The sequence below is a fragment of the Zingiber officinale genome, chromosome 6B (genome assembly GCF_018446385.1).
Source record: "Zingiber officinale cultivar Zhangliang chromosome 6B, Zo_v1.1, whole genome shotgun sequence".
NCBI lineage: Eukaryota > Viridiplantae > Streptophyta > Magnoliopsida > Zingiberales > Zingiberaceae > Zingiber > Zingiber officinale.
Window position 1 is genome coordinate 130,010,443 of NC_055996.1, and position 27,409 is coordinate 130,037,851.

At 35.6% G+C, this 27,409-nt stretch overlaps 4 protein-coding genes across 5 annotated transcripts; 2 read left to right on the forward strand and 2 right to left on the reverse strand.

The window, feature by feature from the left end:
- The first annotated feature begins 260 nt into the window (after positions 1–260).
- LOC121989512 (phenylalanine--tRNA ligase alpha subunit, cytoplasmic-like) lies at positions 261–9,931 on the forward strand. Its single transcript, XM_042543603.1, has 18 exons — positions 261–518; positions 615–737; positions 879–971; positions 2,621–2,677; positions 4,008–4,063; positions 4,658–4,750; positions 5,415–5,505; positions 5,829–5,866; positions 5,945–5,983; positions 6,560–6,636; positions 6,724–6,808; positions 6,872–6,971; positions 8,207–8,303; positions 8,427–8,498; positions 8,959–9,025; positions 9,102–9,227; positions 9,582–9,636; positions 9,726–9,931. The coding sequence occupies exons 1-18, from the start codon at positions 369–371 to the stop codon at positions 9,777–9,779; spliced, it is 1,473 nt and encodes a 490-aa protein (XP_042399537.1). The 5' UTR covers positions 261–368; the 3' UTR covers positions 9,780–9,931.
- A 1,486-nt stretch (positions 9,932–11,417) lies between these two features.
- LOC121990670 (probable BRI1 kinase inhibitor 1) lies at positions 11,418–12,328 on the forward strand. Its single transcript, XM_042544769.1, has one exon. It carries the CDS (start codon positions 11,797–11,799, stop codon positions 12,202–12,204), a length of 408 nt encoding a protein of 135 aa, XP_042400703.1. The 5' UTR covers positions 11,418–11,796; the 3' UTR covers positions 12,205–12,328.
- Positions 12,329–13,533: 1,205 nt separating this feature from the next.
- LOC121989514 (polcalcin Syr v 3-like) lies at positions 13,534–14,177 on the reverse strand. The gene has a single exon (XM_042543606.1). The coding sequence runs from the start codon at positions 13,950–13,952 to the stop codon at positions 13,659–13,661; it is 294 nt and encodes a 97-aa protein (XP_042399540.1). The 5' UTR covers positions 13,953–14,177; the 3' UTR covers positions 13,534–13,658.
- Positions 14,178–15,413: 1,236 nt separating this feature from the next.
- On the reverse strand, positions 15,414–18,987 carry LOC121989513 (protein disulfide-isomerase SCO2-like). Of its 2 annotated transcripts, XR_006114264.1 has the most exons (4): positions 18,500–18,987; positions 18,286–18,412; positions 17,664–17,789; positions 15,414–15,670 (listed from the first exon to the last, which is right to left on the reverse strand). XR_006114264.1 is itself a non-coding variant. In XM_042543604.1 (3 exons), the coding sequence occupies exons 1-3, from the start codon at positions 18,875–18,877 to the stop codon at positions 15,597–15,599; spliced, it is 579 nt and encodes a 192-aa protein (XP_042399538.1). In that variant the 5' UTR covers positions 18,878–18,987; the 3' UTR covers positions 15,414–15,596. The 2 variants fall into 2 exon arrangements, 1 of the variants encoding a protein (XP_042399538.1); XM_042543604.1 differs by lacking the exon at positions 17,664–17,789.
- Positions 18,988–27,409: the final 8,422 nt, after the last annotated feature.

Consider the following 27,409-nt stretch of genomic DNA (forward strand, 5'->3'; position numbering starts at 1 on the left):
TTTTGAGATAGGATCGAAGATTACTCATTTGATTTTTTTTTTAAAAAAAACTCTTACGTTTATGATTTGTAAAATTTGTGATGGTCTTTTAATTTTTATCAATTTATAATTACAATGAGGATTAAGAATAAAAAAATAAATAATTTTCATGTTAAAAATAAATAATTCATAATTAAATAATTCTAATGGGTGTTAACTGTTGGAAATTTTAGATTTTGCCAAGATTTTATCCGACTCGATACACGTAACTTTCTCCATATAATGCAGTTTGGCCTATTCGTGAACCTAAGGAGGGGCGACACCCTAAGAGGCGGCGACACCCTAAGGAGGCGGCACTCTAAGGAGGCGGCGACAGCAGTAGCAGTAAAATGGTGGCGGAGGATGCGATTCTAGGTTTTCTCCAGTCGCAAGACGAGATCGCCGACTCTCATGAATTTGCAGCCGGCTTAGGGATCGACCATACTGAGCTTGAGAACGTCATCAAGCGGCTCAATGGCTTCGAGATCATCGATGCACAGGTATTCTAACGTCTGATCCCTTCTGTTAATGTCACCCACCAAATTAGCCCTTTGTAAGTTTTTGTGGGAGCGATTTCTTACTGTGCTCTCCTGTAGGATTTTAAGAAGGACAATTATCTCCTTACCGAAGAGGGCAAGCTGTATGCCGTGGAAGGGTCGCCAGAAGTTAACTTCTTCCTAGCAGTGCCTCCAGAGGGTATCTCCCTTGCAAATCTCAAGGTGAGTGTTGCTTATTTGTTGAAAATTTAGTTGTCGAGACCGAACTATATGTAGTGATTGTGGAAGTTGCAATCTTTGAAGTTGTATTGCTTGCATTGGTCATCGTCATTTCCTATTTAATTTATTTGGCTGTTGGTTCAGATAACGTTGGACCCAAAAGTATTCAGTATAGGGTCATCCTGGTCTAAAAAGAACAACTGGATTGAAATTGCCAAGGGATCTGTAACAAGGAAGGTATGGTAGATTTTGCCCTCTTATCCTTTAGTTCCCTTTCTGTTTGTTATTTTCAAGATATTTCCAAATGGTGGTCAGGACTTTCTCTGCATTATATGCCTGTGGCATCCTAGTTAGCTAGTTTAGTCCCACACAATGAATTGTGGATTAATAAAAAATCTTTATAAAGATGGATAAGCTACTACCAACTTAGGCGTAAGCATTTCGGGGCAATGATAAGTTAATTAGTCTCTTATCTAGTGCGTCATGACAATTGGTATCAAAGTGGACCTAATCCTAGGCACAATGAGATTTTAGAGAGGGTTGCCTCATGCCTGCATGATATGCTTGTGACATCCTAGTTATTCCAAGTAATGAGATGTGGGCTAAGAAAGAAGTTCTTTAAGGCTATGTGATCTACTATTAAGTATTAACTCGCTTAAGCATTTTGGATTAGTGACTGAGCTAACAAGTTAATGAGTCAATATCTCTTTTCATCTAAGTTGATAATGACAATTGATTCAAGAGCAGAATTAATTTTAGGTATAGTAAGTTATTGAAAAGTGTTGCATGATGGTGTCCACCATCGGACATCACATGCCGACTACTAGAAAAAATTTAGGCTGTAAGTTGGACTTTGGGCCTTGATATGTACGTCAAGATATAATCGATGCCATCTTAATTATGACACTCTAGTTTACTTCGGGTTATAAAGAAGCTTTAAAAGAACGAATGATCTATTATTAGCTTGGGTTAAGCATTTTGAGTAAGTGATTTTTTTTAAAAAAAAGTTAATGAGCTAGTTGTTTCATTTAAGTGAGGTGTGATAGTGCTAGTCTTTTCATGTTTGCTTTTTCTAAGTATTGGTTTCTTCATCTATGCTAATATTTAGAGCAATTAGTGTAGCTCCAACTGATAATAAAGCGAGAGAAATAGGATATAAGATGGTATTAAGATATTCAAAGAAAACCTGTTGATTCTACAGTGAAGAAATAAATTTATTAGATCCAAGGGTGTGAGTGGCAGAGGGAGATAAAAAGAAAAAATAGTAAATGTAATAAAAAAAATACTTGATTTGAATATTACTAGTGATATTTCTTTACATAGAACTCAGTGGAAGGAATATAATTTATGTATAGACACCCCAAATAGTTGGAATAATCATGGCTTGATGATGACGATGATTAATCTTTCTTTCTATGACACTTCTAGGCATTTAAAATGAAACATGTTATAGTTGTAAACAAGTTCTTTTGGTAAACTGAATGGATGTTATGGTATTATACTACTTAAATGGTTATCCAAACTGGTCAAAATTTTGAGTAAATTGGATGCTAGTAACTAGGCACCAAACCCTTCATTTGCTTTTTATTATCTTTTTTGGCATTAGTTAAATTTTTGACAACCAGCATAGATCATTGAAAAGTAGCACATGTTTTAGCATGTACCTGCTACTTTTAGCTGTATTTTTGGTTCAATTATTTGCAGGACCATGTACATGCAATTTGCAATTGCTTGTTTTAGCTGGACATTCTTATCAGGGACCTTATTGTCTGTCACACAGAATTATTTTCAAACTAAACCATAATCAAAATGTTTTATCTTGCTTTGAAAACCCTTTTATAGTACACCTTGTTATAGTTTATTCTGTTGTTTAATGCCTTTTATAGGTTGATGCAGTTGAGGACAAAGTTAAGGATTTGCTAAAAGGAATTGAAGATGGAAAGGTTCGTATAACATACTTATGTGTTTTATTTTAACTGTCTTTAGTTAATTTAATAATTTTTATTCAAAAAACAGCAGAATTCCCTTCATTCTGTCGCAGTTATGCCTCAATGATGCATTTTTCTCCTTGAATTTTCATATCTAATATTTGTGTAAGGATGCTCCATTTATCTTAGTAATTTTTTCTACTGGGGTTCTTTGCTTTTGTCAGAAAATAATTTTCAGATTGCTTATAATGGTGAATAGTTTTGCATACGAGTAATGCTGATAATTTACTTGCTTCGTAGAATTTTATTTGGATCCATTATTTTAAATGTCAGACAAAAGCAGTGCTTGATGTCAAGATGTATACAATTAGTGACAGTGTTATATAAATATGTTATAAAAGTGTACTAGGAATTAAATGCAAACTTCTACTTTTATTGCATGTTCTGGTTATTTTGTTCAAAAAGTGTTTTGATCCAAGACAACTCGATGCATATTAACTGAAACATTAACTTCCTCAAAAATAGTTAGAAGCCTCTACGACAAGGGTATATGTTTTTAATTATGAAGAATTACTTAATAGATACATGATGTGATTTTTTAAGAGCCCAATTAGAAGAGGGATATTTGGAAAGAGAGGGGATGATGTGCTCCCTGGAGTTCCTTTTACATTATATTTTTGGTTCTCAATCTAGATGTACTAGATATTTGGCACACCCTTCTCAATCTGTTATGCAAACAATTCTTTATTCAGCTTTATTTATGCTTATACTCCTATGTTTGGATGAATTTTGTGTCTTGTTTTTGCTAATTAGTGAGGACTGAGTCATGACTATCATATTTTATTGCATTGTCAAGTTTACTCTCCCCCAAAACGAATTTGGCAATTAAAATTGGGATTGTTTGATTAGGTGATAAACTGGCAATGCAAGTTGCATATCAATCAATAGCTAGAGTATTAAAGTCTTTTATGGTTTATGTGTATATTTTGTAGTGTTAGTGATACTCGTACTATTTTGATATATCATTAAGCACTTTTGGGTCTCTAGTGCATATTGTTATATGGTTGGTAATGTTCACTACATACAATTATGACCTTTCAATTTACATTTGTTATATATATGGAAATAAAATTTGGCATAGCTCTGATTGTTGTAAAGGTTATATTCAAACCTTTTAATTTTGTTCTTTGTTCATTAAGGAAAAGAAAATAATTTGGGATGTTAATGCATTTCTATGACCAGTTGCACATTCTTTTGTATTGTCGAATCATCAGATCAAATTTTATTAATATTAGACTAGTGTTCGAATCTCATGTCCTAATTGGAGCTAAAACTGTGCTTACAGTTCGTTGATGGGAATGATGTCGCAGAACTGTTGAAAAGAAAGCTTATCGTCAAACAGTAAGAAATATTTCCTTGTCGATTGCTTTTACTTTCTATTCCTCTAGAAAAGGTTGAGGCTTCAAGTGTGAGGAGAAAATTATTTACCTAGGTCCTTGTTAGTTGGTGAGTTCAATACCAGTATCCTCTAATTTTTGTAGTTTCATTTTTTGTGATTTTGGTACTTCTTTTAAAAGGTACTTAATTGAGACTACTTTATAATGAAGCCCCCTATACTTCTATACTGGTTCTATACTTCTATTTTCCTCATGCTAACCTTTTCTAATGCTCCTTGGAAAGAAGAGCTAGGAAGCAATGCCTATTATATCTTGTTAAAGATTTTACTTTGAGTGTCTTCTTAGCACTGAATATGACTTTGGTAGATTGGGCATATCAGGAAGTACACTGAAATAATCTCAATTTGATATTTTATTGTCTTTCAGAATCCTATTAAGCAGATGGAGAATCCTATGCATGTCAACTATGTACTTGTTTGTATACTCTATGTGGTCGCCTTTATCTTTGTGCTTCCACATAGTTATATTTTTAGTAGATCTAATTCTGCCATTATGTGTAATTGTATAGTTTTCCACTTGATTTTTGTTCTTCTTACAGGACTTGGAAGGGTTACAAATTAAGAAAAGGTCCCAAGTATGTTTCAAAAAGGAAAAAAGCAGCGACTGATTTGACTCGAGAACATCTACAAAAGTACCTTCCTCGTGCTCTTGATTTTAAATTTTCTTTTTTTCTCAGCTTTGATTATATTTTAGTTCAGAAGCAATTTTGAAGTTTATATTTCATTGCATGTGATAAATCCTTCTCAGTGTTTTGATGCTTGTTAAAATGTTAGTATGTTTCCAATATGAAATGCTTGAACACATTTTATTCTATCCATGACTGTATTATTCATATTAGAGTTGAACTTTTTGTTATTTGTTCAATAATTTTTGAGGTATCTCCCTTGTTATTTTGTGGTAAATATTCCACATTTGGTAGTTCAGAACCAGATCTATGGTATTTCGTCTATAGGCATTACTAGTTAGTTTCTGTCGTATTATTTCCATTTTATTCGGACATGATAGTCCTTTACACTCCAGTTTGTTTTCTTTGCTCGACTACAGGCAAGTTTTCTCTATTACTCTTTGTTTAAACTATTCCGTGGCGGTTTTTGATGATTGCATTCTCCTCTTCATCTAGTTAGGGCTTTGGCTTCAACTGCTCAATCTTGATTTTGCTAGGTTTTCTTCTGTCTTAAAACTTTCTAAGGCTCCACACCAATTTTGTTTAGATCTCTTTTACATCTTTGATCTTTTTGAGTGCAAGAAATATTTCATATTTTGTTGTTTCTTATTTTTCTTCTCTTCTGTTGAAGGGGTGACTGGAAAGATCTAGAGTTTAAAGAGTACAATCTTAATGCTCAAGGGCAACCAATTCAAATTGGCTACTTGCAACCTTTGTTAGAGGCATGGTTCAAATCATCACTACATACTTTATTAAGATAGCTAATATTTGATTGTTATGAGGGTAAAATGAAAACCTATTCTATCTTTCAAATATTTGTTTATTTATTTATGCATATGTTATGTACTTCCATAAAGGCAAGAGGCCATGGTTAATTTTGTGAATCTTTCATAATGGTGATCCTTGTAAAATGGTTGTGCAAGATTTAAGATAGTTTTTAGTTAACAGCAAAATTATCAAATGCACAAGTCCGTATGTGCAAGATTTACTGTATTGAATAAAAAATTTCAATTTTTCCTAAACTTTTTGAATTTCTCATGCACAGGTCCGTGAGGAAATTCAAAATATCTTCTTACAAATGGGGTAAACAAAATTTTGGATTTCACCTTCTCTTCATATGCTATTCTTATGGATTCATAATTTGAAGTATTCTTCATGCAGTTTTGAGGAGATGCCAACAAATAACTTCGTTGAGAGTAGGTAACTACATGTTTAACTTATCAACACTACTTAATCCTTTTCTCTGGTGGCATCATTGGAAACAGAATTAGTTATTTCTTATTAAAGTTTGAGAAGATAAATCTGCAAAAATAGTAGTTGAATTTGATGCCTGGATTAGGCTGAGTTACTTGTTTAACAAAACATACTTGATAATTAAGAAATTGCATGAATAATAATGTATTGTTTGACTCTTGTAGTGGTATTTCACTAGATAATGCACTACATATGAAAATGAACACCAAAAAATATGTTTGAATTCATGTATTCAGTATTGAAATCAATCAATTTCGATGAAGCATGCGCTTATATTGGGTTGTGCCTAGTGAGAAAGTTAATTATGTCTATGAAGCATTTATTCTTTGAACAAATCCAACTCTTTTACATAGTGTTTTTAAGAGTTCTAAATATTTTTTACTTAAAACTTTTTGGTCATTTTCATTTTTATTGTGTGTAAAAAGTTCAAATTCCTTACAGATAAATGTTTATAATACTCTAGAATCAATCATTTCTTAATGGAATTTGTGTCCCTCTTTTTTTTTCACTTTTTTCTTGCAGCTTTTGGAATTTTGATGCTTTATTCCAGCCACAACAGCATCCTGCTCGTGATTCACATGATACTTTCTTTCTTAAAGGTTGAATGTTGATGTGAAATCCATCTCTTATTGTCATCTATCCCCTTCAAATTTGCTGATAGATACATGATTAATTATTTTCTACAGCTCCTGCCACCACAAGGGATTTACCTGAGGATTATGTTGAGAGGGTGAAACGAGTTCATGAAGTTGGTGGTTATGGATCCAAAGGGTATTCTATTTTTTTCTTCTATGCATATCCTCTTAATTGCTTACAAGGTCTTTCCTTTTCCAGCTATGGATATGATTGGAAAAGAGATGAAGCGGACAAGAATTTGCTTCGGACACACACAACTGCAGTTTCCACAAGAATGCTATACATGCTTGCTCAGAAGGTGTTTTTTTCTTCCTGTTTTTAATTCTTTTAAACTCATTACTTGTGTTGCTGAAATTCCTATTTGAGATTCCTTATTCATTCTCTGCATTACAAACCAAGTTTAATTTGCATCGCAAAGTATTCGGTAACTTTTCCTAGAACTCAAGGCATTCTATACTCCAATTAATGTTATCGTATATATTAAGCTAAATTTGTAGCAATTGTGTAGTATCCCATGTTCAAATTATATCATATGATGTTTATGAATCATTCATTCTTGTTGCTATTGTCTTTGTAATATCATAGTCGATTTATGTAGCATAATGAAGATATATTTGTAAGAATTCTGAGAGAAATACTTAGTGCGACAAAGGAAAAATATTCTAGATGCATTTTATGAAGTTAGAGTTGGAGAAAGTATTGTTTTATGTGAATATGTATTGGATGATGATGATATTTCACTTGTAGTGCCTGATTATGACTTGATGAAATAGTTACACTTCAGCTGATCCTAGGTTAAAAGTCTTGCACATGCAAATATAATGGTATACTTAGTAAGAATATGTAGTGGTTACCTTGTTTGGCAAACTCCTCTTTTGTTGCCAAAAAAAAACTGATACTCTGGTAATGCACAAAAGTTGTCATCTATTGCTTTGATAGTGGAACTAGAGTTGAGATATTAAATTGGTTAGTTGTCAATTTAAAGGTATGTTTCTAATCAACTGCATAAGTTCTAGTTACTTTTCAGATTATACGTGTGTTACAACAACTATAAGTTGTTTCTTGATCAATCCTCACATCCCTAGTTTTCTAAATAATGATGATGTAATCATATTTCTAGTTGCCATTGACAATTACTTCTAACTATGAAATTCATGCTAAACTTACAACTCACTCCCAGGATGAACATATAGTGTTGTACCTGCTGAATTTGTTCAAATTCTTGAAGTTGAACTACATAATTCATATTCATTTTTATTTTTTGCCTGTGTTGAGATTTCTTTTTGTATGCAGTTAGATACTCAGTTTGATGTCTCTTTATTATCTGAGTTTATGTGAGTTTGAGATGATTGCTATCCCATATTAGTTTATGTGAGTTTGAGATGGTTGCTATCCCATATTGCTTGATTATTTATTATTTGCTTCAAAATATTTATATGTAGTTAACAGTTATTTTTTTGTGGATTTTTAAGTTCTTGTTTATTAATTTGATTCATTTTGTGATCCATAGTAACTAGTCTCTTCCTTATTCAGAAACCTTTCACGCCAAAGAGATACTACTCTATTGATCGTGTATTTCGCAATGAAGCAGTTGATAGAACTCATCTTGCAGAGTTCCATCAGATAGAAGGTATTGATTTGCAGTTCTGAGACCATCATATCTTGGCTGGACAATTGTAATTTCATACAAAGTGCATTTTTAATCATCATTGTTTGTAAGTCATTAAACATTTCAATTTTTTTTGGTTATTAGGACTCATCTGTGACCATGGACTCACACTTGGTGATCTCATTGGGGTATTGGAGGACTTCTTTGCACGCCTTGGTAAGAAAACAATGCAAGGAACTCTTTCATTAGTATTAGTGCCTTAGTGGTCTTTTTGCTATTGTCTTGTGTTTCTATCTTTGCATGTGTAACTAATTAAACTAATTGTTTGATGGAAGTAGGGTTGACTTGTTGATAATATCATACTGGCAACACATCATTTCTTTATCCATAAATCCAATGTTTTTGAGCATATGAATAGTTGCTCCTGGAGTGGCGTGGATAAATAGGGGGCTGGTCATAAACCATGATTCAAGAGGATCCAGATTTTTTTTAGCATTTCCAGATTCTAGTTTCTTCAGCATTCATATGCTATTCATTCATTTGCTAGCTATAATATTTTTTTCAAACACCTTTTTTAACTGTAAAGCATCTTTGCACGAGTTTAACTGAAACATAAATTATTGGGCATTGTTTATCTTTCTTTGAAAGTGGAGTTATTATCGTTATTCTTTTTTAGGCATGACAAAGCTCCGTTTCAAACCAGCGTACAATCCGTACACTGAACCAAGCATGGAAATCTTTAGGTACCAAATTCTGTTCACGATTTGTTACTCAGAAAGTCCCAATCTTGTCTGATCTGGTTCTCTCTCTCACACACAGCTATCATGATGGTTTGAATAAGTGGGTTGAGATTGGGAACTCTGGCATGTTCAGACCAGAAATGCTACTTCCGATGGGGCTTCCTGAGGATGTCAATGTTATCGCATGGGGACTCTCCCTTGAAAGGTATGTTTTTTTTGCTCTTTATTCATTATAATGCACATGTCCAATTGGGTTAGAAAGCAATTCATTTAGCTTATTTAGGCTATTTCAGAATCATGTTTCCTACATTTGTAGTCAACAATCTGTTTTATTTGCCTCTCTGTAGAGGCGGATTCTGTTGTTGACTTTATGCTGACCTTTTCACTTCTCTAGCCTGTTCCTTTGCCCTATAAAGAAATCTATGCTCTACACACAGCTAATAAGCAAATGCAATTTCTTGCTGGTCCCATCACTTGGATCTATGGCACAACCTTTTTTTTTCTCTTCTGGAATAAATGTACTTTTTACTTATACTTACCATTATTCTGTGTAACCCAGGCCGACGATGATCTTGTATGGAATCGACAACATCAGAGATCTCTTTGGACCGAAGGTATAGAAACACCGTAAAAGCATGATTGGATTATAATACATCAGTAGCTAGAGAATTGTGGTTTAAGACATAATTATCGTTGGTTTCAGGTTGATTTCAATGTTATAAAGAACGGGCCTATATGCAGATTGGGGCTGCAGTAAATCACCACAGCATCCAATACAATCCTTTTTCCATTTAGTATCAGTGGACTGGTGTTTTGTTTCCTTTTCATTTTTGTTTGGTCTGATACAAAAGATGCTTTTCAAAGACATTGTTATGCTACATGTTTGCTAATAAAGACTACATAGTGCAATATAGGGTGAAAGAGATGATATTTGGGTTCATAAATTAGTTACAATGGCCCAAAGATTGAAATCATTGCACTTTTTTGCATTCAATTTAATTCGTATTCCTTGGGTTGTGGATTAATTTTGAATTGATGGTGTTTCTTATAATATACAATTTATTTAATTTAGTATAATTGTGTCTCCAAATACGTGAAATGGTCTTCCATGTAGGTCATGCTTGTCCAGCCCCATGCAACTTAAATTCATGGATCAATCCAGCTGGCCTAGGAGTTGGTATTTAAGTGGTCGACTAGTATCAATGGGTAAGTGGTTGAGTTGTAGCTGTGACAAATATTTCTTCCATTTAAGGGGTCATTCAGTATTTCATTTATTTCTTTATCTCATCGTGGAACCGGTGACGAGTAGCATTTGGCACGAGCACTATTACATTTTGCATCAATGAATTAATTCAATATAAAAGAGATAAAAGAGATAAATCATAGATGATTATTAATCTTCTTGGGAATAATGATTAATATATAAAAAAAGTATTTATCTTGGTTATGTTTGAAGAGTCAAATTTTAGATTTCATGATAATATTTTATGTACTAATTACTACATCATCCTTTCGGACAATTGACAAATTGTTCATGTGATAAAAAGACGAAATCGCTCGCCCCCAGCGCCCCCGTCACACCCGATCCAAGGTCATCGCGAGAGAGGTAAATCACAGCATCCTGAGTGAACATGTGACAAACTGCCAAATTGTTCATGCTTGATATGATAATGGGTGCCAGCCAACTAATTATGCTCTACTGGCTAAACAAAACAACAAAGGTCGTCCATTTGATATAATTTGCCCGTCAAATCAATTCATTAATGTTATTTTCTTTTATAAAAAACATTTAAATTGAAGTTGTCACTTCCCCGTATTTGCATTCATCATGGAAGGGAACAAAACAAAGAATTCCATGGCTAATTTCCCGTTAGCACTCAACACCAATCATCATTCTACTACTATTTCGCCAACAAATAATTAAGAGCATTGCTAGTGGTTGTCTAGTTCCTTTCGAGTCTCAGTACGTTAGTTGAAGAGAGAGTGTTTGGACAATGTTTGATCGTAGAATATGGAAGGTAATTTAAAATTTTAATTTATATTTGCCATCGCACAGAATATCAGCTTGGTTTTTAAATGCATCTGATCCATTTAATTGAGCATGCATGCGTACGGTATAGTATGGATATTAAATTTTCTAATGAGAACGTGCAATATTTTTAGGTTTCTTTGCGAACGCGATCTAATGGATAGATACGCGGGTAGGTATTAGGTAGATTTTCTTTTCCTTTTTTAAATACTCCTTAAACATGGTAAAAGGTTATTTGCTCGTTCCCGTAAATTATGGATATCTTAATCACCGTACGCGATCTTTAAAATTAAACTTGCGTGTATATAGAAGAAGATAAATATAGATACATAATTAACACGCGAACTTTAAATACTCAAATGATAGATACGATACGAGTCATGATATTAAAGGCAAAAACAGAGGTTTGATATCGTGCAATGTTAAATGCACATGTTAAAAACAGAGAAACACTACAAATACTGCTCTGCTTCCTCTGAAGCCTCTACTCATGGATTCTCCTTCACTACATCCTTCCATTCTCCACCTACTACTAGCCCAACCGCCACTGCCGACGACATCTTCCTCCGGCCGCCACCAGTCCTTCCCGCCCCCTCGCCTCCCTCGACCACGCGGACGGCGCCATTAACCAAACGCCGAAGCTCCACGACGAAGTAGGAACCAACTCCAAGTGCTCGCTCTCTTCCTTCTTCGGCCTCGCAAACACGCGTAAAAAGGCAACGAAGGCAAATCGAGGGGAGCGGCGATGGATGGCGAGAACGGGAAGGAGAAGAACAGAGGGAGATTGGTCAACATGAGCAGGCTCCTGAAGAAGTACTACGCGAGCGTGATGCAGCCTCTGCTGTTCGTTAAAGGGGAGAAAGAAAAGGAGAAGGCGCTGCAGAGGAGGCCGTGCTCATTCTCCGGCGACCCCGGTTTCAAGGAGCAGGGGAGGAGAGGAAAGCAGAGGAGGAAAACAGAGCAGCTGCGGTCGGCGCCGGAGTCCGCGAGGACGCCCCGCGCCAACAGCGGGGCGCTGGCGTCGTCGGTTTTCTCGTCCTCGAACGGAAGCACGATGGAGGAGCTGCAGAGCGCTATACAGGCGGCGATCGCGCACTGCAAGAACTCACTTGCGAATTCCGAGCAGCAAGGGAATGAGAATCTGGCTGGCTGACGGCGAGAGGCGGCCTGAGATCAGTCGATTGTTGAAGGGCGAGAAAAAGAGGTGAACAATTTGTTTTTTTCGTTGGAAGTTTGAGAAATTAATGTGAATGAATTAATCAGTCTATTAAATTTAATGATTTTTGTCCCGTAACATTTTAAAAATATTTATTATGGAAATTATTTTAAAAGCATATAACAGATTTTATGTTATTTTTATATATATTATATAGACATTCAATTAATAATAATAATAATAATAATGATAATAATAATTAACTTTCATTCGCATTCGATATCTTAAAATGAGAGTTTAAATCTCACTAGCGATTGTGTTGCTTTATTTTGTAGTGTTGCTTTATTTTATTTTTTTTTCACTTTCCATATTGTCCTGTAAATTCAAGTCTTTTTCTCCTCATCATTCAATCTATAATTTTAAATCTATATTTCTTCAGGTCATTCAATCGGAATCAAAATTTATGATTTTTTTTTAAGTGTGCACATAAAAGGATTTTAAAAGAAATTCCAAGAAATGCTTAGAATTTTTAAGATTATTTTTAGATTTAAATTACTAGTCAAAGATAATCAATATCTTCTATGATGAAAATTTTAATTAATAATGATACGACACCCCTTTAAACATCCTTTAACTATTAAAAAAAATTCGCGCATTTTTTGATTTAGTTTAATTATCAATAGAAAATTTTTATGGGATCACCCCGGGTTAGTCAATAAAATTAATTAGATTTATTATTTTTTTAAATTTTTTTTATCATTTTCTTGCAAGATTAGTGAGTGTGGGCATAGAGAAAAAGTTTATTATCTTGCACTTAAAATTCACCAAAATAACTTACAAAGCACTGAAGAGTTTGGATTTGAGTTTTCTCCGATTATATCAATTAAATCACATAATTATATTTTACATTCGTCCAACTTAACACACTGGGAATAGAGACAATTTATTCATTGTATCTGTAGTGGTACTTCATTGACTACAACTCATGAAATTCTAGTGATACATTGACCATGAGTCACAGAAATAGAAAATTAGATTCTCTGTCCTAAGATCTCAATGTCCTCATGTCTTTTCATCCATCGGATAGTCATAACATCCTCATGATGTGCATCGTATCTTTAAGATTTGATCTAGCCCGTCCGATCGACGAGGGGACATGAGAATCTTGAGACAAAGGATTTGACTTGAAACAGTCACGGCCTAGGTTCCTCTCACTTTCAGCCTAGCAATCTTAGCCCGCATCCCAACCAAACCTGATCCGACCGGCAAGGCGGCAACAGAAGGTTTGGTGAATCAAACAACTTAGAACTAAGGAGAATTTAGATCGAATTGAACCCACCAATTATTAATGGATCATTATCAAAGGTAATTTTTGCCCAAGCAAATAGCAACAATAATAATAAAAAGAACCACACTCGATTATTAGTTATTTCTCTTTAGAGAGATTACCACTAGTAAGCAACGATCTTAAGGCCCAAGGAATTCCGAGCGAACTCCACCAGCTTGTCGATCTCATCGTCTTCTATGAATCCATCACCATCAGTGTCAGCGAACCGGATTCCGCGGCCGGCCTTCCAGCCGGTGAACCGGCGGTCGATGCTGCGAATGGCACGCCTAAGCTCCTGGCGGCTGATGCGGCCGTCCTTGTCGGCGTCGAACCTCTTCAACCATTCTTTGAACTCGTCCACCGTCATCTCCCCGCTCACCGCCCGCGCTGCTGCCGTCGGAGCTTGCTTGATGGCCATCCTGCTTCTTGGTGAACTGCATTGTCAGCAGAACAGAGTTCTTTATAAGAACATCGCACATCACTTTATTCTCCAAAATAAATAAATAAAACGAGTAGTGGTGGGAAGCCCATTGTCTGATAATTGATTCCCCTCCTAAACACACACACAAAAGAAATGTATGATTAGAACAATTAACATTGACGAGTTAGGCAATTTGCACTGGAATTTGAAAGTGGACAGATGATTATCCTCCAAAAAATCTGTGATTGAAGCCGAGATGAAGCCTGCTGATTGCGGCAGGTGTGAAACGTCTATAGGAGATAGCAAAGTTCAAATGAAGGAACAAGATGCTTAAGTGCTGCCCACCGTCAATTGTGCTGGCTGTGATGATTTCGATGCATCGAATAACTTTTTAGACACTTTGGCTGAATAATATTTCCCAACTATTTTGCCACTTTGTATAATCGAAGCAAAATTGTAGCTCTTTCTATGTGGAAATTTACAAGTGGCTGATGACGCGCAGCAGCATATGCAAGCTAAATTCTCATCCATCACAACTCCATTCAAAGATCATCCGTAATGCAACTTTGATGAACCTCTCGACCATGGTAGCTTGTGTCAATTGTATCCTAGTTCTCCCGAGATGGTTCAGTGACTAACATATGAGGTGTTATCATTATAAGATTTGGAATTCGAATCTCGACATAATCAAGGTAAATATTTCCCTTATGCGCTAGTTAATATTCTAAAGACTATAAGTTACTTGTAATTTACTTTCTCATTATTGATCTTGAGATAAATTGACAGGGACATAAACATAGTTGTCTTTATCCATCTTGTATCAATTGAATCGTTGCTGATTTTTTTTCTTTTAATCTAGGGATTTATCTCAGATAAATTCGGAACCACAGCGGCTCCTGGTGTGGCAGTCCAGTACTCTAGCAGTTTGCTTGCTCCAAAGAATGGATTAATATCTCTAAACCAAAACAAGTAGATAGATTTTCGAATCTATCAATTTTTAGAAAACTCATGCCATGGCCACTATAAAAATTCTCTGCTATAATCAAACGCTCTTAAAAATGATTTTTGTTCTTTGATCAAGATTTTATCCAGTTCGTTGCCATACATGACTATTCATCGAGGAATAATTCCCTTCAAATACCAACAAATGGAACTTTTAGTTTTACACATTAATCGTGAAAGCAGATGGCAGGCTACCATGATCATCCTGGGATGCCATCAACAAAATTTAAATTCAAAATGTTGCATGTTTCCCAACCAAAAAAAGATTCATAAGGCTACCATGATCATCCTGTAGACGTTTTCTTTTTGCACTCCATATTAAAAAGCTTAAATCCGAAACAGAGTGAACTGCATGACTTAATTTTTTGGGTACAGAATTACTATGTAAATGAATTGCTTGTCTTGCAAGCTTAGCATACATGAAAACATTGTCCAATCTCAACAGCCTCTTTACTATGAAAAGGAACTAAATAATTCTATAGCCAATTGCTGGGAATGTCATCTAGAAACATATTATATCTCAAAAAAGAATAGTGCCTTCTGTAGCCAGTATGTAAGAAATTTGCGTGCAAACATTAGTAAATAACTCGTTGAAGGAAACATAAGTATTGATGCCTGCCAACACCAGAAGGCTAGGTATCAAGGAGGTTTTTCATTATCTAAATCTTCCATCAAATTGATGTCCGTGCGCACTGTTATTTTCTGGACATATCCTGAACAATAAAAAAGAAAGATATTTAGACTAAACAATTGTCTAAAGAGTTTACGGGTGTCATTTCATACTAAGGAAACCATTTTATTGCAGAAAAACAGTTTGGATCATTAAAGTACTAAAGCTGATTTACTTTTCAAGAAGAAATATATTTCAACTTCTAAAATTGCTTTCGGGGATTTGACTACTTATCCCAATCATAGTCGCAATGAGTTTATATCAGCTAGTGGATTTCCTGTAACATTCTGCAACAGTGGCTTGTGAAAGGTAGTCTTCATGCAATGGTAAAGTTACTACCGTGTAACCTTATCACAGATTCAAGTTGCGGAATAGCTTCTTACAATGCAGTATAAGGTTGCGTACAATAGATCCAATATAATCCCACAATATAGTCCCACCCTTTCCTGGGACTCCGTATTGACAGAAGTTTAGTATAGCAATAATGTCTTGTATGAGGAATTTTTCTATTCTTCATTGCCAGATTTGTGTCTAATTGCTCAGCACACAATTTAAGTCGCTTGCATGGGCAAAAGGGAACCTTCATATTCGACTTATGCAAACTCATTTTGCTGGTTTGATCACTCAATTCACTCATATGGTGAGTTAGCTTTACACTTCCTAAGCCTAGCCTAGCAGATCAGTGAGAACCATCAGTATCAAATCTTAACAATGTAAGTGAGAAGCATTATCCTCACGAGTATCTCTTTTCCAGGAAATGTATTTTTGTCACTGGCAAATGGCACTCTTAATAAGCAGAAATTCTGTTTCATCACAGGTGGCCTCTTCAAATCTCTAGTTTTCTTTACTGGAATCAGCAAGCTGAATTCCTAATATGATTCCTAGCACCCTGAGAGAGTCTTCCTTATCAGGTCATAAAAAACAGGTTGGGGGCATATTTAAAAGCTGCTGAGAACATATTTAATTTCCATTTAAAGATTTCAAAAAAATGGACATGAAAGGACCTGGATTCTTCACTGGAACGAAAAAGGCCTTGAAGCAATCAAAACCAAATAGAAAAATGAGAATTTCATTCATTGAAATAGCAAGTCAACTGGAACACAAGAGAAAAGTGGTCCCTAATGATGCTTCACTAAGCATCTAATGATTACCTTTACATTGGTGTTGCTATTGCAGTGTAAATCAAATCCTTCCCACTGTAACAAGTAGGCCATTGTTACCGTGAAATGTAACCCAAGAAAGCATAGAAGACAAATTCTTGTTTCCCTTCAAACTTGCTTCAGAACCATCAAAGATCACAATATTTCTTGTGATCACAAACAATAAACCACGACTATTTGGATAAGGCAACGTGTATCTTTTACAGTTATAAATCATGTCTGAGAAAGTTGGGATGACTACTGTATACTGATGAATTATTATAATATCATATCAACAATACCAAGGTTTATATAGTTATGATTTACTTGTTCTCCCTTAACCACTCATATATTTAACTGTGGTTTGATCTGATTTGTCTACTATCTATGTTACTTGTGTTTAGGCATTTTCTTTTACAATCTTAACCTATTCCCTTGCTCTCATATACAGGGTTGCACTTAACTACTCATGAACACTTAATTTTTTAATATTGTATATCTTCTATTGATACCAAACACTTACTAATACTCTTATTAGTTCAGCAAAACATTTTCTAAATACTATGACACAAACGACATTCTACAAATTGATCATCAGCAATATAATAAATCTTGTTTGAGAATTGACCAACATGGACTATGATAAAGTTTTATCCATTGCCAAAGTAATGTTTCAAGAAGAACACATAAGAAAAATATTCAATCATCAAAGACCAAAAAAAGATAACTAATTGGAAGCTAAAGTAATGATCAAAATGTTCTGAACATTTCACTTTATTAGTCCATAACTTATTTCTTTATCTATAAGTTATACCCACATAGAACAAGAAAACCTTACCTAGAGCAAGTCAATTCTGTTTGGTTATTGACACTTTCTTTCAATATTATAGGTCTTACCAATTGATGAAGATGAAGATCTTTGAAGACCAAAAGACGTCATTTGTGGTGTCAAAGCATGATGAAACTTTTTTATGGACAAAAAGAATTAAAAGGAGGGAGGAGGAGGAGAAATCCCGTCAGCATCTGCATGATTGAGGGAACATCAACTAAGAGCCAAGAATGGTTGCATAAGGTAATAGAATCTAGGCAACTTCTCTTTTGCAATGAAATGATAAATATAACTAAAAGAACTAAAAAAAGACCTATGCAGTTTAAACACTATGAAAAGTTTCTGGACAACTAAAAATTTCTCCTGCTTACATATGACAAATGTTTTTTTATCTCCTATTTGTGCCTAGTTCTTTTCCTGAATGAAAAAGCCGTGCATGCATTCTAGTCCGTGCCCAAGAAAAAACCATGAAAAAAAGATAAATATAAATGGTTCAGTCAATCAATCTTCTCAACAATTGTTTCAATCAACCACATCAAAAAATGCATTCAATTCTAAACGAAAACAAATACAATCTCAAATAATGCAATGAGCTACGAAAACCTATCCCAAGGGCCAACCCGCATTGAAAAATGCATTCGGTTCTAAACGGAAATAAAAGCAATATAAGAGAGTAATGAGCTGTCGAACCTATTCCAAGACAAGGAACGCACTTGCAGATTGTCTCGCGCCCCTTTTTGTTGTAGTAGCTGACGAAGCCCGTCCCTTGACAACTTCTACACTTTCCCGTCCATTCGTACACCACTTCCTTGCAATCCTATCAGAACATAACACCAAACACGCGTAAGGCCCTCGCATTCAACTACAGACCTAAACACACGCACAAACAACAACATTCTAAAACCTCGATGTCGGGGTCACACTGGAGCCGTCGGTCGATCTCCTCCGGGGACACCGGAGAGGAGTTCGGATAGGTCATCGGAAGAGGCAGGGCGTCGGAATCGTCGGCCAAGTAGCTCTCCCGGTCCCGAGACCACCACCACCACCTCTTCTTATTCTTGCCGCTGTTGTTCTGGCCGTTGCTTTCCTCCTTGGCATTGACACGACTCCCAGGGTCACGGGCCGCCATGCGTCCTCCATCCCGGGGGGCGCTGCGAGGGCGGAACCAGTCGGATGAGGCGTCCGCTGCGGCGCGGCAGCGGAGGACGGGGCGGTGCGAGGGAAACCGTGGGAGAGAGGAGAAAAAGTAGGAAGAAAGAGATTTAGGGTTCGTGAGAGACATTGCAAGGGAAGCTCATCGCCTTCCCCCTCCTGGATGTCTCTCGCCCACCGAGGCGAGGGGTAGCTCCGACCTCCTACCTCGAATCAAAGCGTCGATGAGAAACGAATGCGGCTCCCACTGGATAATAGAATATTTCATCGGGAATTACATCGATCGTGACCGCCGATTTGGTCCAAATCGGTCGGTGATTTGGATGAACGTAGATCCAGAACTGTAAATGGACCGAGCGGTCCGGAGCCGTGAAGTGGGCCTTCCGACTTCCGAGTTCCACCATCAAGCCCATGGGCCTCGAGTCCAAGTCCGGCTCAAAGGACAAGGCCAGATCATTCATTGGTAACAAAAAAAATAATAATAATATCTCTAAATATTTATATCAGTAAAATAATATTTTAAAAAAATATTAAAATAATATTGTACTAATAATTTAAAGGTAAAATTTTTAAAAGGTGTCCAAAAATAAATTACTTGAAATACCTTGGACCTAAATTTAAGATTTAGATGATAGAAGATATGAGATGGTAAAAGATGAATATATTTATCTTCAGTATTTCTGTCAATCTGTCTCAAGGCCGATGATAAAAGATACAAGGTGCACCGACTATTTATTAATTTTTATTCAATTGATCATGATCAAGTGAATATTAAAGAGTCTTCTTAGTCTGTTTAGGGATTGAAATATTATTTTCATTAAATTATTACTTTTTTAATAAGTAAAATCAATATAAAAATTAATGACACTATTATAACAACTAACAACTAATTATTACACATTAGCCAAGTAACTAATTCCGTCTAAATCTTAAATCTGATTCAAAAGTATTTAGGATAACAGCTTTTTATTTACTGAACCGCCCATATAAGTTACAAAATATTCATTTCTTCTAGGATAGTTTTAAAATTACCAAATTAGGGACATATTTTTTTATTTTATCCTTATTAGTCGATGATATTTTTAAGCAATCAAATCAATTTGGCTCTATATCGAAATGCCCGATTTTTAATCAAATTAGTCGACTAATTTAATCAAATTTAATTTCAGATAAAATCGGTTGATAGATTAAACGATCTCGGAATGATATTAAACTAGTTCCTATACATTTGTCTATCTCTTCGAATTATATCCATGTCCTCAAACGTCAATTTGACGTTTGGTATATTAGCTGGTTTTGCCTAAAATTTGTTGATTGACCAAATGACCTCGGATTGACATGAAACTAGTTTCTATGTGTTCCTCTACCTCTCCTGATTATATCTATGCCCTCGTCAATTTGACTCAATATATTAAGAACAATATGTTGGACCCCGTGGTAGTTTTGATGTGATCAACCAAGTTGGTTAGGTCCTGCTGTGTTTGATCCCTGTGTCTGAGTGTGCAGGAGCTTAGGAGCGCAGGAAGTCGAGCGAAAGACGCAGCTAGCGAGAAGGATGGCACGGGAAGGGAGCTGGCGGGTTCGGTACGTCCGAAGGACGAGAGAGCTGCGGAAGAGTACTCCGGTGGAGTGAGAAGAACGTGTGCGGCGTTCGAGGGACGAGAAGCCTGACGGAAGCCTGCTCGAGGAGAAAGCCGGGAATTGGGTTCGGGTGAGCCCTATTCCGGATGGCCGGAATCACCCAAAAGAACGGAGCATCGGAAGCCCACGCAAAGGAGCTGGAAAAAGGAGATGTGCTGGAAAATCCAACTTAAGGCGCCTTCAACAGTCTTGAAGGCGCCTTCAACTTAAAGGCGCCTTCAAGGCTTGTTCAAGGCGCCTATAACAGTCAAAGTTGACCGTTTGCACAGCGGATAAAGTTTTATCCACTGACCGAGCTGGAGGCGCCTTGAACCCAGTTGGAGGTGCCTTGGACTCTCGGGATAAGATTTACAGGACCTATATAAAGGCCCCTGGAGCTAGGAAAGAGATAACAACTCAAGCAATCAACTTTGTACTCTTTCCTAGCAATAGTTCTAAGCTTCCAAAGTGTAAAAGGCTTCCCCGCCTTCAGCAAAGGAGATTTTTCTACTGAGCTTTTTCTACTGCCCTGGATTAACAACTTCCTTGGTTGTAACCAGGTTAAATCTGTCTACTACTTAATTTCTATTTCCTTCATTGTCTTAATTTTACTATTGCTTTTCTGAGTTGAAATCCGAGGAGGGGTATAGTTTGTTTGTGATTTCAGCAATTCACCCCCCCTCTTGCCGGCCTCCGCTGCACCTACAATTGGTATCAGAGCCAGACTGCTCAGAAGGACTAACCGTCGACTGACGCACAACGATCAAAACGATGGCCGGAGACAGTGACTACCCACCTGCATTTGAGGGGGAGTTTGCTTCATGGAAGCAAAAGATGGAGGTATACCTTAACTCTGATTTTTCTATTTATTTAATAATGAAATCTGATTATGAAGCACCAAAGAAAGTAAACGGAGAAGAGCTCGAGAAATACCTCTGGAACGAGAAGCAACGTGACGAGTTTATGGCAAATACACGGACTGAATTTCATCTTCTAACCACAATACCAAATGAAGATCTCGACAAAGTCGGAGAGTACAATAGCGCAAAAAAACTTTGAGAAAAGTTCTTAAAACTCCACGAAGAACAAATTGAAGTTGAATCTGACTCCTCGATGGGCACTGATCCGACGTCAGAAGAGTCCGAAACTGAGGTAAGTGTCGAGACAGAACTAGTAACTGAACTCCAACTTGAAGACCTAGAATGCTCATCACAAATGAGCATCGATGAAGGGGGAGAAACATCAGAAGACGAAAACAACTCAACAGGGGGAGAATCAACCGCCGATAATGTAAGTCAGGTATGGTCTCAACCTCTTGGCAAATTAATTGTTTCAATTGAAATATTGCCGAAAGGTTTTCGTGAATTACAAATTATTTCGTCGAAAGAATATTTTAAATTAAAAATTGAAAAACTATTAAAGAATATTGAGTTAAAAGACACAATTTGTCAATTAAAAGATTTTGACAAACTAACAATAGAAAATGTACAATTTTTTGCATGCTCAATATTTTTTGCCATAATTCTAGAAAACTGTGAATTAAGAACTTATGAGAAGTTAAAATGGAAATTTAAAAATCATAATATTTGATCTTAGTTTAAATATTAGACTTAGCGCTTTCAGAGAAGAAAATTAAACAGTAAATTTCTTTATAAAGTTTTGTCAAGGAAGTAGTTGTTGCTCCAATAACCAAGAAGACCTAGTGCCTCGCCATGACCTAGAAGCTGAAATATTGAAATGAAAGGTTTAATTAACTTTCTGAAAAAGCATTTAAAAATTAGAATTAAATAATACTTTGAAAGTTTAATCAAATATTTTTGAAAATTTTGTTTATAAATTCATTTTTAGAAATATTTTTTCTTGAAAAAATTCTAAAGACTTAATTTGAAAATATTCTTGACTTGAAATTTTTTTGGAAAATCCTTAGAATTTTTTTTTTGAAATATTCTTCTGGAAAATTCTAAAAGTTCATTTACTTAGAATTTTTTTAAAAAAGTTCCCTATAATTAGGACCCCATTTTTGCTGTGATCAAAGGGGGAGAGAAAAGTATAAGTTGAGGGGGAGTTAGGAAAATTAAAATTTTTTTCTAACTATGTTGTAATTTTATTTTATTGCAAAACTTATGCTTAATATGTTAGTTTAGTAATTTTTCTTTAAAATTACTTTTTGTGTCTATTTTTACCCTAACTTGAACTTGGGTTGATGCACATCAAAAAGGGGGAGATTATTGGACCCCGTGGTAGTTTTGATGTGATCAACCAAGTTGGTTAGGTCCTGCTGTCTGAGTGTGCAGGAGCTTAGGAGCGCAGGAAGTCGAGCGGAAGACGCAGCTAGCGAGAAGCACGGCACGGGAAGGGAGCCGACGAGCTCGGTGCGTCCGAAAGGACGAGAGAGCTGCGGAAGAGTACTCCGGTGGAGCGAGAAGAACGTGTGCGGCGTTCGAGGGACGAGAAGGCGGACGGAAGCCTGCTCGAGGAGAAGGCCGGGAATTGGGTTCGGGTGAGCCTTATTCCGAATGGTCGGAATCACCCAAAAGAACGGAGTATCGGAAGCCCACGCAAAGGAGCTGGAAAAAAGAGCTGTGCTGGAAGATCCAACTCAAGGCGCCTTCAACAGTCTTGAAGGCGCCTTCAACAGTCAAAGTTGACCGTTTGCGCAGCAGATAAAGTTTTATCCGCTGACTGAGCTGGAGGTGCCTTGAACCCAGTTGGAGGCACCTTGGACTCTCGGGATAAGATTTCCAGGACCTATATAAAGGCCCCTGGAGTTAGGAAAGAGATAACAACTCAAGCAATCAACGATGTACTCTTTCCTAGCAATAGTTCTAAGCTTCCAAAGTGTAAAAGGCTTCTCCGCCTTCAGCAAAGGAGATTTTTCTACTGAGCTTTTTCTACTACCCTGGATTAACAACCTTCTTGGTTGTAACCAGGTTAAATCCTGTCTACTACTTAATTTCTATTTCCTTGCTTGTCTTAATTTTACTATTGCTTTTCTGAGTTGAAATCCGAGGAGGGTATAGTTTGTTTTTGATTTCAGCAATTTACCCCCCCCCCCTCTTGTCGGCCTCCGCTGCACCTACATAATGATTTTTTAACATGAATATATTTGAAAATTTTAATTCATGTTATAAAAATCATTGCTCTCAATATATTAAGTCAAATTAATGTTTGAGTGGATAGATATAATCAGGAGAAATAGCCAAACTCATTGATATAATTTCATGTTAATTTGAGATCGTTTGATCTATCAATCAGATTTTTTAAACGTGAATTTAATTTTTCAAACATATTTGTATTTAAAAAATCATTACTCTTAATATATTGGATCAAATTAATGTTTAGGCAAAACTAGCTGATGAACCAAACGAACTTAGATTAATATGAAACAAGTTTGTATATATTTGTCTACCTTTCCTGATTATATTCATGCTTTCAAACATCAATTTGACTTACTATATTGAGAACAATGATTTTTTAAATACAAATATGTTTGAAAAATTTAATTCGTATTTAAAAAATATAATTGATGGACTAAATGATCTTGAATTGAGATGAAACTGGATTCTATGAGTTTGGCTAGTTCGCCTAATTATATCTATCCCCTCAAACATCAATTTGACCTAATATATTGAGAGCAATGATTTTTTGAACATGAATTAAATTTTTTAAATATATTCATGTTCAAAAAATCATTACTCACAAAATATTAGGTTAAATTGAAGTTTAAGGGTATAGATATAATCATGAGAACTAGTCAAACATATAGGAACTAGTTTTATGTCAATCCGAGATCGTTTGATTCATCAACCGATTTGTCCAAAATCGACTGTATGACGTCATTTGATCCGTCAACTGATTTTGTCCAAAATTGGCTAATAGACTAAATGACCTCGGATTGACATGAAACAAGTTCCTATATGTTCATCTAACTCTCTTGATTATATCCATATCCTCAAACATCAATTTGACCAATATAGTGAGAACAATCATTTGTTGAACATGAATTGAATTTTTTAAATATATTTGTATTCAAAAAATTATTACTCTCAATATATTGGATCAAATTAAAGTTTGAGGGCATTAATATAATAACAAGAGGTAGACAACACATAGGAACTAGTTTCATGTTAATCCGAGGTTGTTTGATCCATTAGCCAGTTTTGCCCAAAATCGACCGATGGACCAAATGACCTCGAATTAATATAAAACTAGTTCCTATGTGTTCGACCATCTCTCCTTATTATATTTATGTCCTTAAACTTCAATTTGACCTAATATATTGAGAGCAATAATTTTTTAACATAAATATATTTGAAAATTTTAATTCATATTAAAAAAATAATTATTCTCAATATATTATGTTAAATTAATGTTTGAAGTAATGAATATAATCAGGAGAGGTAGATGAATATATAGAAACTTGTTTCATATCAATCCGAGGTTATTTGGTCCATTAGCCATTTTTGGACAAAACCGATTAATGGATCAAACGACGTCATTCTGTCCATCAGTCGGGTTTGGACAAAAGTGGCTGATGGATCAAATGACCTCGAATGAACATGAAACCAATTCCTTTATGTTCGATTAGTTCTCCTGATTATATCCATGCCCTTAAACTTCAATTTAACACAATATATTGAGAGCAATGATTTTTTGAACACATATATGTTTGAAAATTTTAATTCATGTTCAAAAAACTATTGCTTCCAATATTAGGTCAAATTGATGTTTAAGGGCATGTATATAATCAGGAAAACTAGCCGAACTCATATGATCTAGTTTCATGTCAATATGAGATTGTTTGGTCCATCAGCCATATTTTTTAAACATGAATTGAATATTTCAAACACATTCGTGTTAAAAAAAAAATGATTGCTCTCAAATACATTGGGTCAAATTGAAATTTAACGACATAGATATAATTAGAAGAATTAACCAAATATATATAAACTAGTTTCATGTTAATTTGAGGTTGTTTACCCAAAATCGACTGATGCACCAAACGAACTCAGATAGACATGAAATAAATTCCTATATGTTTGTCTACCTCTTTTGATTATATCCATATCCTCAAACATCCATTTGACCCAATATTAAGAGCAATATTTTTAAAAATATGAATATGTTTGAAAAAATTAATTCATATTTCAAAAATCTGATTGATGGACCAAACAATCTCGGATTGATATGAAATTAGATCTTATGAGTTTGGCTAGTTCTCTTGATTATATATATCCCCTAAAAAATTAATTTGATATAATATATTGAGAGTAATGATTTTTTTATCATGAATTAAATTTTTTAAATATATTCATGTTAAAAAATTATTGTTCTTAATATATTAAATCAAATTGACATTTGAGGACATCACTATAATCAGAAGATGTAGTGGAACACATAAGACTAGTTTCATGTTAATATGAGATCATTTGGTTAATCAGGTGATTTTAGATAGATCGGTTAATATACCTAATGACAAATTGATGTTTAAGAGCATAAATATAATTAGAAGGGATAGACGAACACATAAAAATTAGTTTCATATCAATTCAAGATCGTTTGATCTATCAACTAATTTTATTTAAAATATATTTTGATTAAAAAAATAAATCCGTCAACAATCAGTCGACTCGACTGATTTAATTATAAATTGAGCGTTGATCCCGTCTGGAATCTGAGTCAGACGGAGGTCGGCTCTGCTGTCACTGGCGTTGACAGAAATTAACGGAGATGTTCCACAAAGACAAGGCTGCACAGGCAAGCTCCACAGGTTGCTGACAGGGGGTGATGACGAGGGTCTAGAAGCGGGAGCTCCCTGCGCACACTCAGACAAGCTCCCTTCACGTTAGGGACCAAGAACCAGGGAAAAATCCCCTGGCGCAAGCCCTTCGACGCTCAAGTCAGGTACTTTTCCCCCTGAAGAACAGTAAAATTGCAGAAAGTAAAAGAGAGATGCGAAAAGTGAGAGAGCGTACCTGCGTAAGGGAGAGGACACCCCTTTTTATATAGCAATGCGAACTTTTGGTCTCTGGCAAATGTCAGGAAATGTCGGGTGTCAGATCTTGTCTAGGGGTAAGTGCCACATGGCATCCTATCTGTTGGTTGCTACTCGGAAAATCTAATGGTTCCACTGTACAAAAATTTTGTACAAAGGTCTGAACCTTTCCTAGCTACCATGTGTTCTTTTAAATTAAACTTGGATCACCTGCGGAACTTAACACGTTTGATCCAAAGTTTAATTTATTTGTTCTTTTAGTTTAGACTTGGATCTCCTGCGGAACTTAACACGTTCGATCCAAATCACCTAGGTTATTAATTCCATTAAATATTAATTTCCAGAATTGGCTTCCAGGACTGCATGGCGAGGCACATGACCTTCTTGGATATGGGAACAACCACCACCGCATAGGCAAAGCCTTTTAAGGAAAGCTAATATTTAATTTCCTTAAATAACTTTAGGTCAACCAAAAAGAACAATCAAATCACAAGGAAAAGAAAAATAAAAGAACACAACATCGAAAACAAATTCGAAATACTAGAATCGCATGCCTCTTGTATTTGGTATTTTTACATGAAGATAAAACTAGTATGATGCGGAAATTAAATACTAGTATACCTTTTCTTTTGTAAGTAAAAACCTCTAGGTCTTCTATCGTATTCCTCTTCTAACCTCGGACGTTGTGTGGGCAACGATCATCCGAGATGAGAAACCACCAAAGCACCTTCTTCTCCTTTCTTCAAGTTTCGGCCAAGCACAATGCTTCCAAAAGATGAAGATCTTTTTGTTGGTCCCTTTGGAGGCCGGCAAGAGGGGAGGGGTGAATTGCCCTACAAAATAAAACTCGAACCTTTCTCGGATTTCAACTATATAATGAACACTTGAAATAAATAAATAAAAGAGACTAAGTAAAGAAAAGCAGACACCAGAGTTTTACTTGGTTTGCAATCAGGGGATTGCTAATCCAAGGAATGTAAGCGAACTATCTGATTCTCCTCTGGGTGGAGTAGCTTCTTTACAACGTTGATAGCACAAATGAATAGA

What these genes read in the sequence shown, in the direction of transcription:
- LOC121989512 (XM_042543603.1), top strand. Translation starts at nt 369, where the DNA reads ATGGTGGCGGAGGATGCGATTCTAGGTTTTCTCCAGTCGCAAGACGAG. An exon ending in ACTTGCAACCTTTGTTAGAG is followed by an intron (nt 5,506 to 5,828) that starts GCATGGTTCAAA and finishes TCTCATGCACAG; the next exon opens with GTCCGTGAGGAAATTCAAAA. An exon ending in AATATCTTCTTACAAATGGG is followed by an intron (nt 5,867 to 5,944) that starts GTAAACAAAATT and finishes TTCTTCATGCAG; the next exon opens with TTTTGAGGAGATGCCAACAA.
- LOC121990670 (XM_042544769.1), top strand. Translation starts at nt 11,797, where the DNA reads ATGGATGGCGAGAACGGGAAGGAGAAGAACAGAGGGAGATTGGTCAAC.
- LOC121989514 (XM_042543606.1), bottom strand. Translation starts at nt 13,952, where the DNA reads ATGGCCATCAAGCAAGCTCCGACGGCAGCAGCGCGGGCGGTGAGCGGG.
- LOC121989513 (XM_042543604.1), bottom strand. Translation starts at nt 18,877, where the DNA reads ATGTCTCTCACGAACCCTAAATCTCTTTCTTCCTACTTTTTCTCCTCT. An exon ending in AGTGTGACCCCGACATCGAG is followed by an intron (nt 18,413 to 18,499) that starts GTTTTAGAATGT and finishes ATGTTCTGATAG; the next exon opens with GATTGCAAGGAAGTGGTGTA. An exon ending in CGTTCCTTGTCTTGGAATAG is followed by an intron (nt 15,671 to 18,285) that starts GTTCGACAGCTC and finishes TTTATTGTTCAG; the next exon opens with GATATGTCCAGAAAATAACA.